Below are 13602 nucleotides of genomic sequence, written 5' to 3' on the forward strand. Positions count from 1 at the left end.
TCCCAGAGTCCTCGCTCAGTGATGGGTCTGTGTGTCCCAGAGTCCTAGCTCAGTGAGGGGTCAGTGTGTCCCAGAGTCCTCGCTCAGTGAGGGGTCAGTGTGTCCCAGGGTCCTCGCTCAGTGACGGGTCAGTGTGGGTCAAAGTCCTCGCTCAGTGAGGGGTCAGTGTGCCCCAGAGTCCTCGCTCAGTGAGGGGTCAGTGTGTCCCAGAGACCTCGCTCAGTGAGGGGCCAGTGTGCCCCAGAGTTCTCGCTCAGTGAGGGGTCAGTGTGTGCCAGAGTCCTCGCTCACTGAGGGGTCAGTGCGTCCCAGAGTCCTCGCTCAGTGAGGGGTCAGTGTGGGCCAGAGTCCTCACCCAGTGAGAGGTCAGTGTGGGCCAGAGCCCTAGCTCAGTGAGGGGTCAGTGTGGGCCAGAGTCCTCGATCAGTGAGGGGTCAGTGTGTCCCAGAGTCCTCGCTCAGTGAGGGGTCAGTGTGTCCCAGAGTCCTCGCTCAGTGAGGGGTCAGTGTGTCCCAGTGTCCTCGCTCAGTGAGGGGTCAGTGTGGGCCAGAGTCCTCACTCAGTGAGGGGTCAGTGCGTCCCAGAGTCCCCGCGCAGTGAGGGGTCAGTGTGGGCCAGAGTCCTCACTCAGTGAGAGGTCAGTGCGTCCCAGAGTCCTAGCTCAGTGAGGGGTCAGTGTGGGCCAGAGTCCTCGCTCAGTGAGAGGTCAGTGTGGGCCAGAGTCCTCGCTCAGTGAGGGGTCAGTGTGTCCCAGAGTCCTCGCTCAGTGAGGGGTCAGTGTGGGCCAGAATCCTCGCTCAGTGAGGGGTCAGTGTGGGCCAGAGTCCTCGCTCAGTGAGAGGTCAGTGCGTCCCAGAGTCCTAGCTCAGTGAGGGGTCAGTGTGGGCCAGAGTCCTCGCCCAGTGAGAGGTCAGTGTGGGCCAGAGTCCTCGCTCAGTGAGGGGTCAGTGTGTCCCAGAGTCCTCGCTCAGTGAGGGGTCAGTGTGTCCCAGAGTCCTCGCTCAGTGAGGGGTCAGTGTGGGCCAGAGTCCTCGCTCAGTGAGGGGTCAGTGTGTCCCAGAGTCCTCGCTCAGTGAGGGGTCAGTGTGTCCCAGAATCCTCGCTCAGTGAGGGGTCAGTGTGCCCCAGTGTCCTCGCTCAGTGAGGGGTCAGTGTGGGCCAGAGTCCTCGCTCAGTGAGGGATCAGTGTGTCCCAGAGTCCTCGCTCAGTGCGGGGTCAGTGTGTCCCAGAGTCCTCACTCAGTGAGGGGTCAGTGTGTCCCAGAGTCCTCGCTCAATGAGGGGTCATTGTGTCCCAGAGTCCTCGCTCAGTGAAGGGTCAGTGTGCGCCAGAGTCCTCGCTCAGTGAGGGGTCCGTGTATCCCAGAGTTCACGCTCAGTGAGGGTCAGTGTGGGCCAGAGTCCTCGCTCAGTGAGGGGTCAGTGTGTCCCAGAGACTTCGCTCAGTGAGGGGTCAGTGTGTCCCAGAGTCCTCGCTCAGTGAGGGGTCAGCGGGTCACAGAGTCCTCGCTCAGTGAGGGGTCAGTGTGTCCCAGAGTCCTCGCTCAGTGAGGGGTCAGTGTGTCCCACAGTCCTCCCTCAGTGAGGGGTCAGTGTGTCCCAGAGTCCTCGCTCAGTGAGGGGTCCGTGTATCCCAGAGTTCACGCTCAGTGAGGGGTCAATGGGTCCCAGAGTCCTCGCTCAGTGAGGGGTCAGTGTGTCCCAGAGTCCTCGCTCAGTGAGGGGTCAGTGTGGGCCAGAGTCCTCGCTCAGCGAGGGGTCAGTGTGTCCCAGAGTCCTCGCTCAGTGAGGGGTCAGTGTATCCCAGCGTCCTCGCTCAGTGAGGGGTCAGTGTGGGCCAGAGTCCTCGCTCAGTGAGGGGTCAGTGTGTCCCAGAATCCTCGCTCAGTGAGGTGTCAGTGTGTCCCAGAGTCCTCGCCCAGTGAAGGGTCAGTGGGTCCCAGAGTCCTCGCTCAGTGACGGGTCAGTGTGTCCCAGAGTCCTCGCTCAGTGAGGGGTCAGTGTGTCCCAGCGTCCTCGCTCAGTGAGGGGTCAGTGTGGGCCAGAGTCCTCGCTCAGTGAGCGGTCAGTGTGTCCCAGAGTCCTCGCTCAGTGAGGGGTCAGTGTGTCCCAGTGTCCTCGCTCAGTGAGGGGTCAGTGTGGGCCAGAGTGCTCGCTCAGTGAGGGGTCAGTGTGGGCCAGAGTCCTCACTCAGTGACGGGTCAGTGTGTCCCAGAGTCCTCGCTCAGTGAGGGGTCATTGTGTTCCAGAGTCCTCGCTCAGTGAGGGGTCAGTGTGCGTCAGAGTCCTCGCTCAGTGAGGGTCAGTGTGGGCCAGAGTCCTCGCTCACTGAGGGGTCAGTGTGTCCCAGAGTCCTCGCTCAGTGAGGGGTCAGTGTGTCCCAGAGTCCTCGCTCAGTGAGGGGTCAGCGGGTCCCAGAGTCCTCGCTCAGTGAGGGGTCAGTGTGTCCCAGAGTCCTCGCTCAGTGAGGGGTCAGTGTGTCCCAGAGTCCGCATTCAGTGAGGGGTCAGTGTGTCCCAGAGTCCTCGCTCAGTGAGGGGTCAGTGTGTCCCAGAGTCCTCGCTCAGTGAGGGGTCAGTGTGTCCCAGAGTCCTCGCTCAGTGAGGGGTCAGTGTGGGCCAGAGTCCTCACTCAGCGAGGGGTCAGTGTGTCCCAGAGTCCTCGCTCAGTGAGGGGTCAGTGTATCCCAGCGTCCCCGCTCAGTGAAGGGTCAGTGTGGGCCAGAGTCCTCCCTCAGTGAGGGGTCAGTGTGTCACAGAGTCCTCGCTCAGTGAGGGGTCAGTGTGTCCCAGAGTCCTCGCTCAGTGAGGGGTCAGTGTGTCCCAGAGTCCTCGCTCAGTGAGGGGTCAGTGTGGGCCAGAGTCCTCGCTCAGTGAGGGGTCAGTGTGTCCCAGAGTCCTCGCTCAGTGAGGGGTCAGTGTGGGCCAGAGTCCTCGCTCAGTAAGGGGTCAGTGTGGGCCAGAGTCCTCGCTCAGTGAGGGGTCAGTGTGGGCCAGAGTCCTCCCTCAGTGAGGGGTCAGTGTGGGTCAGAGTCCTCGCTCAGTGAGGGTTCAGTGTGGGCCAGAGTCCTCGCTCAGTGAGGGGTCAGTGTGTCCCAGAGTCCTCGCTCAATGAGGGGTCAGTGTGTCCCAGAGTCCTCGCTCAATGAGGGGTCAGTGTGGGCCAGAGTCCTCGCTCAGTGAGGGGTCAGTGTGGGCCAGAGTCCTCGCTCAGTGAGGGGTCAGTGTGCATCAGAGTCCTCGCTCAGTGAGGGGTCAGTGTGTCCCAGATTCCTCGCTCAGTGAGGGGTCAGTGTGGGCCAGAGTCCTCGCTCAGTGAGGGGTCAGTGTGGGCCAGAGTCCTCCCTCAGTGAGGGGTCAGTGTGGGTCAGAGTCCTCGCTCAGTGAGGGGTCAGTGTGTCCCAGAGTCCTCGCTCAGTGAGGGGTCAGTGTGTCCCAGAGTCCTCGCTCAGTGAGGGGTCAGTGTGTCCCAGAGTCCTCGCTCAGTGAGGGGTCAGTGTGTCCCAGAGTCCTCGCCCAGTGAGGGGTCAGTGTGGGCCAGAGTCCTCGCTCAGTGAGGGGTCAGTGTGCGTCAGAGTCCTCGCTCAGTGAGGGTCAGTGTGGGCCAGAGTCCTCGCTCACTGAGGGGTCAGTGTGTCCCAGAGTCCTCGCTCAGTGAGGGGTCAGTGTGTCCCAGAGTCCTCGCTCAGTGAGGGGTCAGCGGGTCCCAGAGTCCTCGCTCAGTGAGGGGTCAGTGTGTCCCAGAGTCCTCGCTCAGTGAGGGGTCAGTGTGTCCCAGAGTCCGCATTCAGTGAGGGGTCAGTGTGTCCCAGAGTCCTCGCTCAGTGAGGGGTCAGTGTGTCCCAGAGTCCTCGCTCAGTGAGGGGTCAGTGTGTCCCAGAGTCCTCGCTCAGTGAGGGGTCAGTGTGGGCCAGAGTCCTCACTCAGCGAGGGGTCAGTGTGTCCCAGAGTCCTCGCTCAGTGAGGGGTCAGTGTATCCCAGCGTCCCCGCTCAGTGAAGGGTCAGTGTGGGCCAGAGTCCTCGCTCAGTGAGGGGTCAGTGTGTCACAGAGTCCTCGCTCAGTGAGGGGTCAGTGTGTCCCAGAGTCCTCGCTCAGTGAGGGGTCAGTGTGTCCCAGAGTCCTCGCTCAGTGAGGGGTCAGTGTGTCCCAGAGTCCTCGCTCAGTGAGGGGTCAGTGTGGGCCAGAGTCCTCGCTCAGTAAGGGGTCAGTGTGGGCCAGAGTCCTCGCTCAGTGAGGGGTCAGTGTGGGCCAGAGTCCTCCCTCAGTGAGGGGTCAGTGTGGGTCAGAGTCCTCGCTCAGTGAGGGTTCAGTGTGGGCCAGAGTCCTCGCTCAGTGAGGGGTCAGTGTGTCCCAGAGTCCTCGCTCAATGAGGGGTCAGTGTGTCCCAGAGTCCTCGCTCAATGAGGGGTCAGTGTGGGCCAGAGTCCTCGCTCAGTGAGGGGTCAGTGTGCATCAGAGTCCTCGCTCAGTGAGGGGTCAGTGTGGGCCAGAGTCCTCGCTCAGTGAGGGGTCAGTGTGGGCCAGAGTCCTCGCTCAGTGAGGGGTCAGTGTGCGTCAGAGTCCTCGCTCAGTGAGGGGTCAGTGTGTCCCAGATTCCTCGCTCAGTGAGGGGTCAGTGTGGGCCAGAGTCCTCGCTCAGTGAGGGGTCAGTGTGGGCCAGAGTCCTCCCTCAGTGAGGGGTCAGTGTGGGTCAGAGTCCTCGCTCAGTGAGGGGTCAGTGTGTCCCAGAGTCCTCGCTCAGTGAGGGGTCAGTGTGTCCCAGAGTCCTCGCTCAGTGAGGGGTCAGTGTGTCCCAGAGTCCTCGCTCAGTGAGGGGTCAGTGTGTCCCAGAGTCCTCGCCCAGTGAGGGGTCAGTGTGGGCCAGAGTCCTCGCTCAGTGAGGGGTCAGTGTGGGCCAGAGTCCTCGCTCAGTGAGGGGTCAGTGTGGGCCAGAGTCCTCGCTCAGTGAGGGGTCAGTGTGTCCCAGAGTCCTCGCTCAGTGAGGGGTCAGTGTGTCCCAGGTTCCTCGCTCAGTGACGGGTCAGTGTCGGTAAAAGTCCTCGCCCAGTGAGGGGTCAGTGTGTCCCAGAGTCCTCGCTCAGTGAGGGGTCAGTGTGTCCCAGTGTCCTCGCTCAGTGAGGGGTCAGTGTGGGCCAGAGTGCTCGCTCAGTGAGGGGTCAGTGTGGGCCAGAGTCCTCACTCAGTGAGGGGTCAGTGTGTCCCAGATGCCTCGCTCAGTGAGGGGTCATTGTGTCCCAGAGTCCTCGCTCAGTGAGGGGTCAGTGTGCGTCAGAGTCCTCGCTCAGTGAGGGTCAGTGTGGGCCAGAGTCCTCGCTCAGTGAGGGGTCAGTGTGTCCCAGAGTCCTCGCTCAGTGAGGGGTCAGTGTGTCCCAGAGTCCTCGCTCAGTGAGGGGTCAGCGGGTCCCAGAGTCCTCGCTCAGTGAGGGGTCAGTGTGTCCCAGAGTCCTCACTCAGTGAGGGGTCAGTGTGTCCCAGAGTCCGCATTCAGTGAGGGGTCAGTGTGTCCCAGAGTCCTCCCTCAGTGAGGGGTCAGTGTGTCCCAGAGTCCTCACCCAGTGAGGGGTCAGTTTATCCCAGAGTTCACGCTCAGTGAGGGGTCAGTGTGTCCCAGAGTCCTCGCTCAGTGAGGGGTCAGTGTGTCCCAGAGTCCTCGCTCAGTGAGGGGTCAGTGTGGGCCAGAGTCCTCACTCAGCGAGGGGTCAGTGTGTCCCAGAGACCTCGCTCAGTGAGGGGTCAGTGTATCCCAGCGTCCCCGCTCAGTGAAGGGTCAGTGTGGGCCAGAGTCCTCGCTCAGTGAGGGGTCAGTGTGTCCCAGAGTCCTCGCCCAGTGAGGGGTCAGTGTGTCCCAGAGTCCTCGCCCAGTGAGGGGTCAGTGGGTCCCAGAGTCCTCGCTCAGTGACGGGTCAGTGTGTCCCAGAGTCCTCGCTCAGTGAGGGGTCAGTGTGGGCCAGAGTCCTCGCTCAGTAAGGGGTCAGTGTGGGCCAGAGTCCTCGATCAGTGAGGGGTCAGTGTGGGCCAGAGTCCTCCCTCAGTGAGGGGTCAGTGTGGGTCAGAGTCCTCGCTCAGTGAGGGTTCAGTGTGGGCCAGAGTCCTCGCTCAGTGAGGGGTCAGTGTGTCCCAGAGTCCTCGCTCAATGAGGGGTCAGTGTGGGCCAGAATCCTCGCTCAGTGAGGGGTCAGTGTGGGCCAGAGTCCTCCCTCAGTGAGGGGTCAGTGTGGGTCAGAGTCCTCGCTCAGTGAGGGGTCAGTGTGTCCCAGAGTCCTCGCTCAGTGAGGGGTCAGTGTGTCCCAGAGTCCTCACTCAGTGATGGGTCTGTGTGTCCCAGAGTCCTCGCTCAGTGAGGGGTCAGTGTGTCCCAGAGTCCTCGCTCAGTGAGGGGTCAGTGTGGGCCAGAGTCCTCGCTCAGTGAGGGGTCAGTGTGGGCCAGAGTCCTCGCTCAGTGAGGGGTCAGTGTGTCCCAGAGTCCTAGCTCAGTGAGGGGTCAGTGTGTCCCAGGGTCCTCGCTCAGTGACGGGTCAGTGTGGGTAAAAGTCCTCGCCCAGTGAGGGGTCAGTGTGTCCCAGAGTCCTCGCTCAGTGAGGGGTCAGTGTGTCCCAGATTCCTCGCTCAGTGAGGGGTCACTGGGTCCCAGAGTCCTCGCTCAGTGAGGGGTCAGTGTGGACCAGAGTCCTCCCTCAGTGAGGGGTCAGTGTGGGTCAGAGTCCTCGCTCAGTGAGGGGTCAGTGTGTCCCAGAGTTCTCGCTCAGTGAGGGGTCAGTGTGTCCCAGAGTCCTCGCTCAGTGATGGGTCTGTGTGTCCCAGAGTCCTAGCTCAGTGAGGGGTCAGTGTGTCCCAGAGTCCTCGCTCAGTGAGGGGTCAGTGTGTCCCAGGGTCCTCGCTCAGTGACGGGTCAGTGTGGGTCAAAGTCCTCACTCATTGAGGGATCAGTGTGTCCCAGAGTCCTCGCTCAGTGAGGGGTCAGTGTGTCCCAGAGTCCTCGCTCAGTGAGGGGTCAGTGAGTCCCAGAGTCCTCGCTCAGTGAGGGGTCAGTGTGGGCCAGATTCCTCGCTCAGTGAGGGGTCAGTGTGTCCCAGAGTCCTCGCTCAGTGAGGGGTCAGTGTGTCCCAGAGTCCTCACTCAGTGAGGGTTCAGTGTGTCCCAGAGTACTCGCTCAGTGATGGGTCAGTTTGGGCCAGAGTCCTCGCTCAGTGAGGGGTCAGTTTGTCCTAGAGTCCTCGCTCAGTGAGGGGTCAGTGTGTCCCAGATTCCTCGCTCAGTGAGGGGTCAGTGTGGGCCAGAGTCCTCGCTCAGTGAGGGGTCAGTGTGGGCCAGAGTCCTCGCTCAGTGATGGGTCAGTGTGTCCCAGAGTCCTCGCTCAGTGAGGGGTCAGTGTGTCCCAGAGTCCTCGCTCAGTGAGGGGTCAGTGTGTCCCAGAGTCCTCGCTCAGTGAGGGGTCAGTGTGGGCCAGAGTCCTCGCTCAGTGAGGCGTCAGTGTGTCCCAGAGTCCTCGCTCAGTGAGGGGTCAGTGTGTCCCAGATTCCTCGCTCAGTGAGGGTTCAGTGTGGGCCAGAGTCCTCGCTCAGTGAGTGGTCATTGTATCCCAGAGCCCTCGCTCAGTGAGGGGTCAGTGTGTCCCAGAGTCCTCGCTCAGTGAGTGGTCAGTGTGTCCCAGAGTGCTCACTCAGCGAGGGGTCAGTGTGTCCCAGAGTCCTCGCTCAGTGAGGGGTCAGTGTGGGTCAGAGTCCTCGCTCAGTGAGGGGTCAGTGTGTCCCAGAGTCCTCGCTCAGTGAGGGGTCAGTGTGGGCCAGAGTCCTCGCTCAGTGAGGGGTCAGTGTGTCCCAGAGTCCTCGCTCAGTGAGGGGTCAGTGTGTCCCAGATTCCTCGCTCAGTGAGGGGTCAGTGTCGGCCAGAGTCCTCGCTCAGTGAGGGGTCAGTGTGTCCCAGAGTCCTCGCTCAGTGAGGGGTCAATGTGTCCCAGAGTCCTCGCTCAGTGATGGGTCAGTGTGGGCCAGATACCTCGCTCAGTGAGGGGTCAGTGTGTCCCAGATTCCTCGCTCAGTGAGGGGTCAGTGTGGGCCAGAGTCCTCGCTCAATGAGCGGTCAGTGAGGGCCAGAGTCCTCGCTCAGTGAGGGGTCAGTGTGGGCCAGAGTCCTCGCTCAGTGAGGGGTCAGTGTATCCCAGAGTCCTCGCTCAGTGAGGGGTCAGTGTGTCCCAGAGTCCTCGCTCAGTGAGGGGTCAGTGTGTCCCAGAGTCCTCGCTCAGTGAGGGGTCAGTGTGGGCCAGAGTCCTCGCTCAGTGAGGGGTCAGTGTGTCCCAGATTCCTCGCTCAGTGAGGGGTCAGTGTGGGCCAGAGTCCTCGCTCAGTGAGGGGTCATTGTATCCCAGAGTCCTCGCTCAGTGAGGGGTCAGTGTGTCCCAGAGTCCTCGCTCAGTGAGGGGCCAGTGTGTCCCAGAGTCCTCGCTCAGTGACGGGTCAGTATGTCCCAGAGTCCTCGCTCAGTGAGGGGTCAGTGTGGGCCAGAGTCCTCGCTCAGTGAGGGGTCAATGTGTCCCAGATTCCTCGCTCAGTGAGGGGTCAGTGTGTCCCAGAGTCCTCGCTCAGTGAGGGGTCAGTGTGTCCCAGAGTGCTCACTCAGTGAGGGGTCAGTGTGTCCCAGAGTGCTCACTCAGCGAGGGGTCACTGTGTCCCAGAGTCCTCGCTCAGTGAGGGGTCAGTGTGGGTCAGAGTCCTCGCTCAGTGAGGGGTCAGTGTGGGCCAGAGTCCTCGCTCAGTGAGGGGTCAGTGTGTCCCAGAGTCCTCGCTCAGTGAGGGGTCAGTGTGTCCCAGAGTCCTCGCTCAGTGAGGGGTCCGTGTGGGCCAGAGTCCTCGCTCAGTGAGGGGTCCGTGTGGGCCAGAGTCCTCGCTCAGTGGAACCATTTTTCACTGTTACCGCGGCCTACCTCCTATCTTGGCCCTGCCCCTCACATTGGATTGGTGGAAGCCCTCACGTCACATTCCCAGCTTGTGTCTAAATCCATGTGTGAGGAACATCTGTTCAGATATTTTATGCACCAGAAGATTAAACTGCATCAATCTGCCATTGAAGACCCATGAGCAAATTCAAAGCAGCCTTATCTCCTTCTCAACGTGGACCTGAGGAACTGGGCCCAAGGGAGTGTTGGAATCCACCACAGCCCTCTGGAGCTCAGTGATCCATATGGACAGTAACATTCCCATTGTTCCACTATTTAATATTCCCATTGACGTGCGTCTATCAGCATTCCGAGGAAACGGTGCCTCTAATGGAATTTTAATCCCATTTTTACTAAAGAGAGTATCAATCTAAGATTGTCTAAGGAAATGATGTAATCTATTGCAGCCCATGTGAATGACTGAGTTCTCTGTTATTGAATTGGGAGGCGCTGGTCTCCTTGTAAATGATGGATCTGTCCCCCATTAGAAACAGACAATTGTGCTCCCCAAATCTCTCTTATTGTGTCTCGGATGTCAGCACTGAGACCAACGTCAGCTGTAGAGGTGGATTATCTTTGCTGAGTTGAGAGCTGTCTCACAGGACTGGTACAGTGCCAGATGTTCAGTTATGCATCCTACAGAAACCCTTGTCAATAAACAAGTCGCGCCTTTGGATTGTTTGGCATGCAAGCCATGAATCCCATGTGCCCAATGTGCTTAGAGGAGTGGCCGAATTAAAGATACACCATTGAAAGACTAAACATTGACCCCGAAAGATAAAAACAGGAGGGCATCAGTCAGCATATGAAGAGAAAGAGAGGTTCACAATTGCATGGGATCCACCCTGGTGAAATCGTACAGTTGGGATTTCCTCAACACTTGGTCTCATCTGCAAGACTGGTCTTCATAAAAAGGAGTCGCCTATGAACCAGGACTTGTTTGACCCCTGGGCACGCTACACTTACCTAGTGTGGTGGTAAAGGCATACTCCGGTCCATAGGGGACTCGAGGTCCAATTACGAGAGTGACGCTGAACCCAAGGAAATACTCCCAAAACATGAGAGAGATCACAGAAACCCCACAGTGCAGATAGAGGCCATTTCGGCCCATCAAGATATTGGCACAGATTTCTGTACAGTGCCGGGTCCAGTATTCTGTCTCTCCCTGTCAGGCGTTCATGGTCCTCTGTCCATCTTCATTACGTTCTGCTTTTAGTTTAGTTTCCATCATTCATGGCAAACAAACCTTTTTCTTTGAATTTTGTGCTCACTAATTTGAGGGATGTTAGTGCTGGGGAATGGAATACTTTCCGATTTCGGCACTCAGTGTTGGCATTGAGCACTTCCCGATTGGGTATAGCACAGTTAAAGTAAAGCTCCTGCTCACTCTGCCCCAGCAAGCAATCTCTGGAGTGAGCCCTTGGCTGACTGGTACCAGAGGTGTCGGGTTCGAGTCCCACTCCAGACAGTCCCAGCGACTGGAGACAGCTCCAGCTCTGAATTCATGGTCGACATCCAGCGGGATTCTCGCATCAGGTGGGTGTGGGTGTGGGTAGTGAGAGCTCACAAAGCCCTCCCCCAGTGTAGGACTAACCCCCTCCGCCACCATCAGCTGGGATAAAGGTAGTCACAGCCATGGGCGGAGCGTTCACATCGCAGCCTGTCAGACTGTTAATCAGCCAGCCAATCCTCACACTGCTCCACACTATTTCTAGGTGGCGACTGCTTGTCCGAGAAGGGAAGAGTGTGAAGTTATGAAAACAACAACATCTGTACCTCGGTAGAGTGGCCCCTACCTGCCAGTCTGGGACATTCCCACTCCTCACTCCAGCCATCCTCTCTGCGTGACTTGCCAATGAGGGGCAGGTTCTGCTCTTTGGCCCAATGGCTGGATTGACACCAGATTCAGCTCAAAAGAATATTTCAAATGGACTGATTTGCTTTTCTCCTTCAGGTTGTTAAATGACTGAGTGACAAGTGCCTGATGGTGGGAAGATGATCCTGATCCTGAAGATGGTCTGTGTGTGCATGTCGCTGCTCACAAACCCTGCTCGCTGGGGTCTGACCGACGGGGCTCCGAACCACAGCTCCCCAGAGTCGTCCCAGGAGTCCGACAGTCCCAGCCAGTTAACGGCCAGCCTGGAGGAGCAGCTCCTCCTTCAGGAGAGCTCGGAGGAGCAGCAGAGTCTGGGGGGTGACCCTGAGCTGTTTCTGGACGATGTGATGGAGAAGGTGGCGTTTCTTCAGCCCCGGCTGCGGCGGTCGAGCCTCAGTTGTGGTGGCCTGGCGGAATTCTACCTGGTTCTCCCCCCGTTCGCCAAGGACCTGTGTGACCTGGTGATGCTTGTGCTGTACGGGGCGTTAGGCTGCAGGGAGGAGGCAGGCTCCTTCCTCGCCAACCTCATCCATGATCTGGGCACCAACGTCACTGTTTCACTGTTGGAGGACATTGACGCCAGATTATCGGAGCATTCTAACAGGACATCGGACCAACCAAACCACCTGGCCCAGGGTGCCTGCTCCCTTGGGGTGAGGTTCAACGTCGAACAGATCACCAGTTGTGTCCTAGAAATAGCCAAGTATCCCATGGAGGGCAAGCAGTCAGCTAACGGTCCCAGGACGAGGGCCTGCTCCGGGATCCAGTACGCGAATGGTTCCTCGCTCAGAGGGAGCGTCCTGAGCACCCATGGGAGGTGGGGGGCGGCGGAGGCCGAGTGCGAGCGGCTGCGCTCCGCATGCGCCGGTGTCCACGAGGCCCCGCCAGGCGTCTTCGTGGTGGTGGGCAGGAACGACAGCTACGCGCTGCCCCGGGGGGCCGGGGAGGGCGGCTCCTGGATCCACCACTGCACGGCGGGGCGGCGCCCGAGTCAGGTGAGCAAGAGGGAGGCTGAGCACTTCATCACCGTGTTCGAGCAGCCCAACTTCCTGGGTGACTACGCCGTGTTCCCTGAGAGCGTGGAGTTTGTGGGCGAGGAGTGGAACGACTCCATCTCCTCTCTGAAAGTGGACGCCTGTTATGCCTGCATCATAACCGTGTGCAGTGGGCCGGGTTTCACCGGCACCTGCATAGACCTGGACAGTTACACTGAGTTTGTTGGTGCCGATTGGGAAAACACCATCTCCTCGCTCAAGGTACGCTCCCAATGCAGTGTGCAAATAGAGAAGCAGATTTACCAGACGGTAGAGTACATCCCCTACGTCAGCTACTTCTACAACCTCGCCACCTCCATTTATTATTACTCCGTCGATTGCTTCTTCGAGGCGGAGGAGAGGGTGGAGAGCATCATTCAGGACCTCGGCCTGGACCTGGCCAATTCTCTGACTGGGGCAGTGGCCCAAGTCACTCTCTTCACCATCAAGGAGCTCCACGCCTTGGGGAGCCATGCTGCCATGGAGGCGGTGAAGGAAGGCCTGCAGGAGGCTGTCCAGAGCGTGGTGGAGAGCACGGCCCCTCCCCCTGCCGGAGACGGCTGCCGGGATGGCAAGGGGCGGCTGAAGGACAAGCGTCGGAAGTGTAAGGAGGGCGGCGGGCGCGGAAAGAACCCGCCACACAAGTCAGGCAAGAAACCACACTTGCACAAGCCGAGCAAGAAGCACGGCTGGGGTCAAGACCACGGCAAGAAGGGTCATCCAAAGCACTCGAAGAGCAACCACAAGGACAGTGGGCACAGCGGGTAAAATGGGTACACCATGGGCTACACCTTCCTGCTGCCACCCACCAAACGCACGCGCACCCGTTTGTGACCAAGGGAAGATTTCCGGTAAAATTGGCTGAAGCATAAATAGTTTTGCAACATCCCATCTCTCTCCAGCGCCAGGGAGAAGGGGAGGCCTAGAGCAGTACAAGAGGGAGATAGGTCCATGGGAGCTCAGGAACTGCCATCCAACATTGTCCCTTCTACTCACCTTGAGTGGGAGAGAGGGATCCAGAGCAGTTCATGGGACAACTCCGGCACTTCCTGGTTTCTTTGCTTCACCGACCAATAATGCCAGTCGCAGGGCTACACCGTGTCCATGTGTCCCACAGATGTCCTCATCACCAGTTAAACATGGCCAATTTAGTGCTTCGACTAAACAACCACTGCCCTAAATTGGGGAAAATAACTAGTGCAGTGTGTAAAATCCACAGGCCGGATATTAATGAGCTACCATCATTAGTTCAGAGGTTGAGACATATTACTGGGGCAGGCCAATGGGATAGCTTTATTCTTTATCTAACTTATGCTGTACCAGTCCTGTGTGTGTGTCAGTGTAAGTGTGTGTCAGTGTAAGACCCAGGTGCCCCAGCTCCAGGTGTCCCAGACCCAGGTGTCCCAGCTCCAGGTGTCCCAGCTCCAGGTGTCCCAGATCCAGGTGTCCCAGACCCAGGTGTCCCAGCTGCAGGTGTCCCAGCTCCAGGTGTCCCAGATCCAGGTGTCCCAGACCCAGGTGTCCCAGCTCCAGGTGTCCCAGCTCCAGGTGTCCCAGACCCAGGTGTCCCAGACCCATGTGTCCCAGACCCAGGCGTCCCAGCTCCAGGTGTCCCAGCTCCAGGTGTCCCAGCTCCAGGTGCCCCAGACCCAGGTGTCCCAGCTCCAGGTGTCCCAGCTCCAGGTGTCCCAGACCCAGGTGTCCCAGCTCCAGGTGTCCCAGCTCCAGGTGTCCCAGACCCAGGTGTCCCAGCTCCAGG

General features: G+C 59.3%; 1 protein-coding gene across 1 annotated transcript; it reads left to right on the top strand.

Moving 5' to 3' along the window:
* Positions 1-10946: 10946 nt before the first annotated feature.
* apof (apolipoprotein F) lies at positions 10947-12611 on the top strand. The gene has a single exon (XM_086011766.1). It carries the CDS (start codon positions 10947-10949, stop codon positions 12609-12611), a length of 1665 nt encoding a protein of 554 aa, XP_085867892.1.
* Positions 12612-13602: the final 991 nt, after the last annotated feature.

The sequence above is a fragment of the Somniosus microcephalus genome, chromosome 18, assembly GCF_052327205.1.
Source record: "Somniosus microcephalus isolate GS21.2 chromosome 18, FLI_Smic_1.0, whole genome shotgun sequence".
NCBI classification, from domain to species: Eukaryota; Metazoa; Chordata; class Chondrichthyes; order Squaliformes; family Somniosidae; genus Somniosus; species Somniosus microcephalus.

What these genes read in the sequence shown, in the direction of transcription:
- apof (XM_086011766.1), top strand. Translation starts at nt 10,947, where the DNA reads ATGGTCTGTGTGTGCATGTCGCTGCTCACAAACCCTGCTCGCTGGGGT.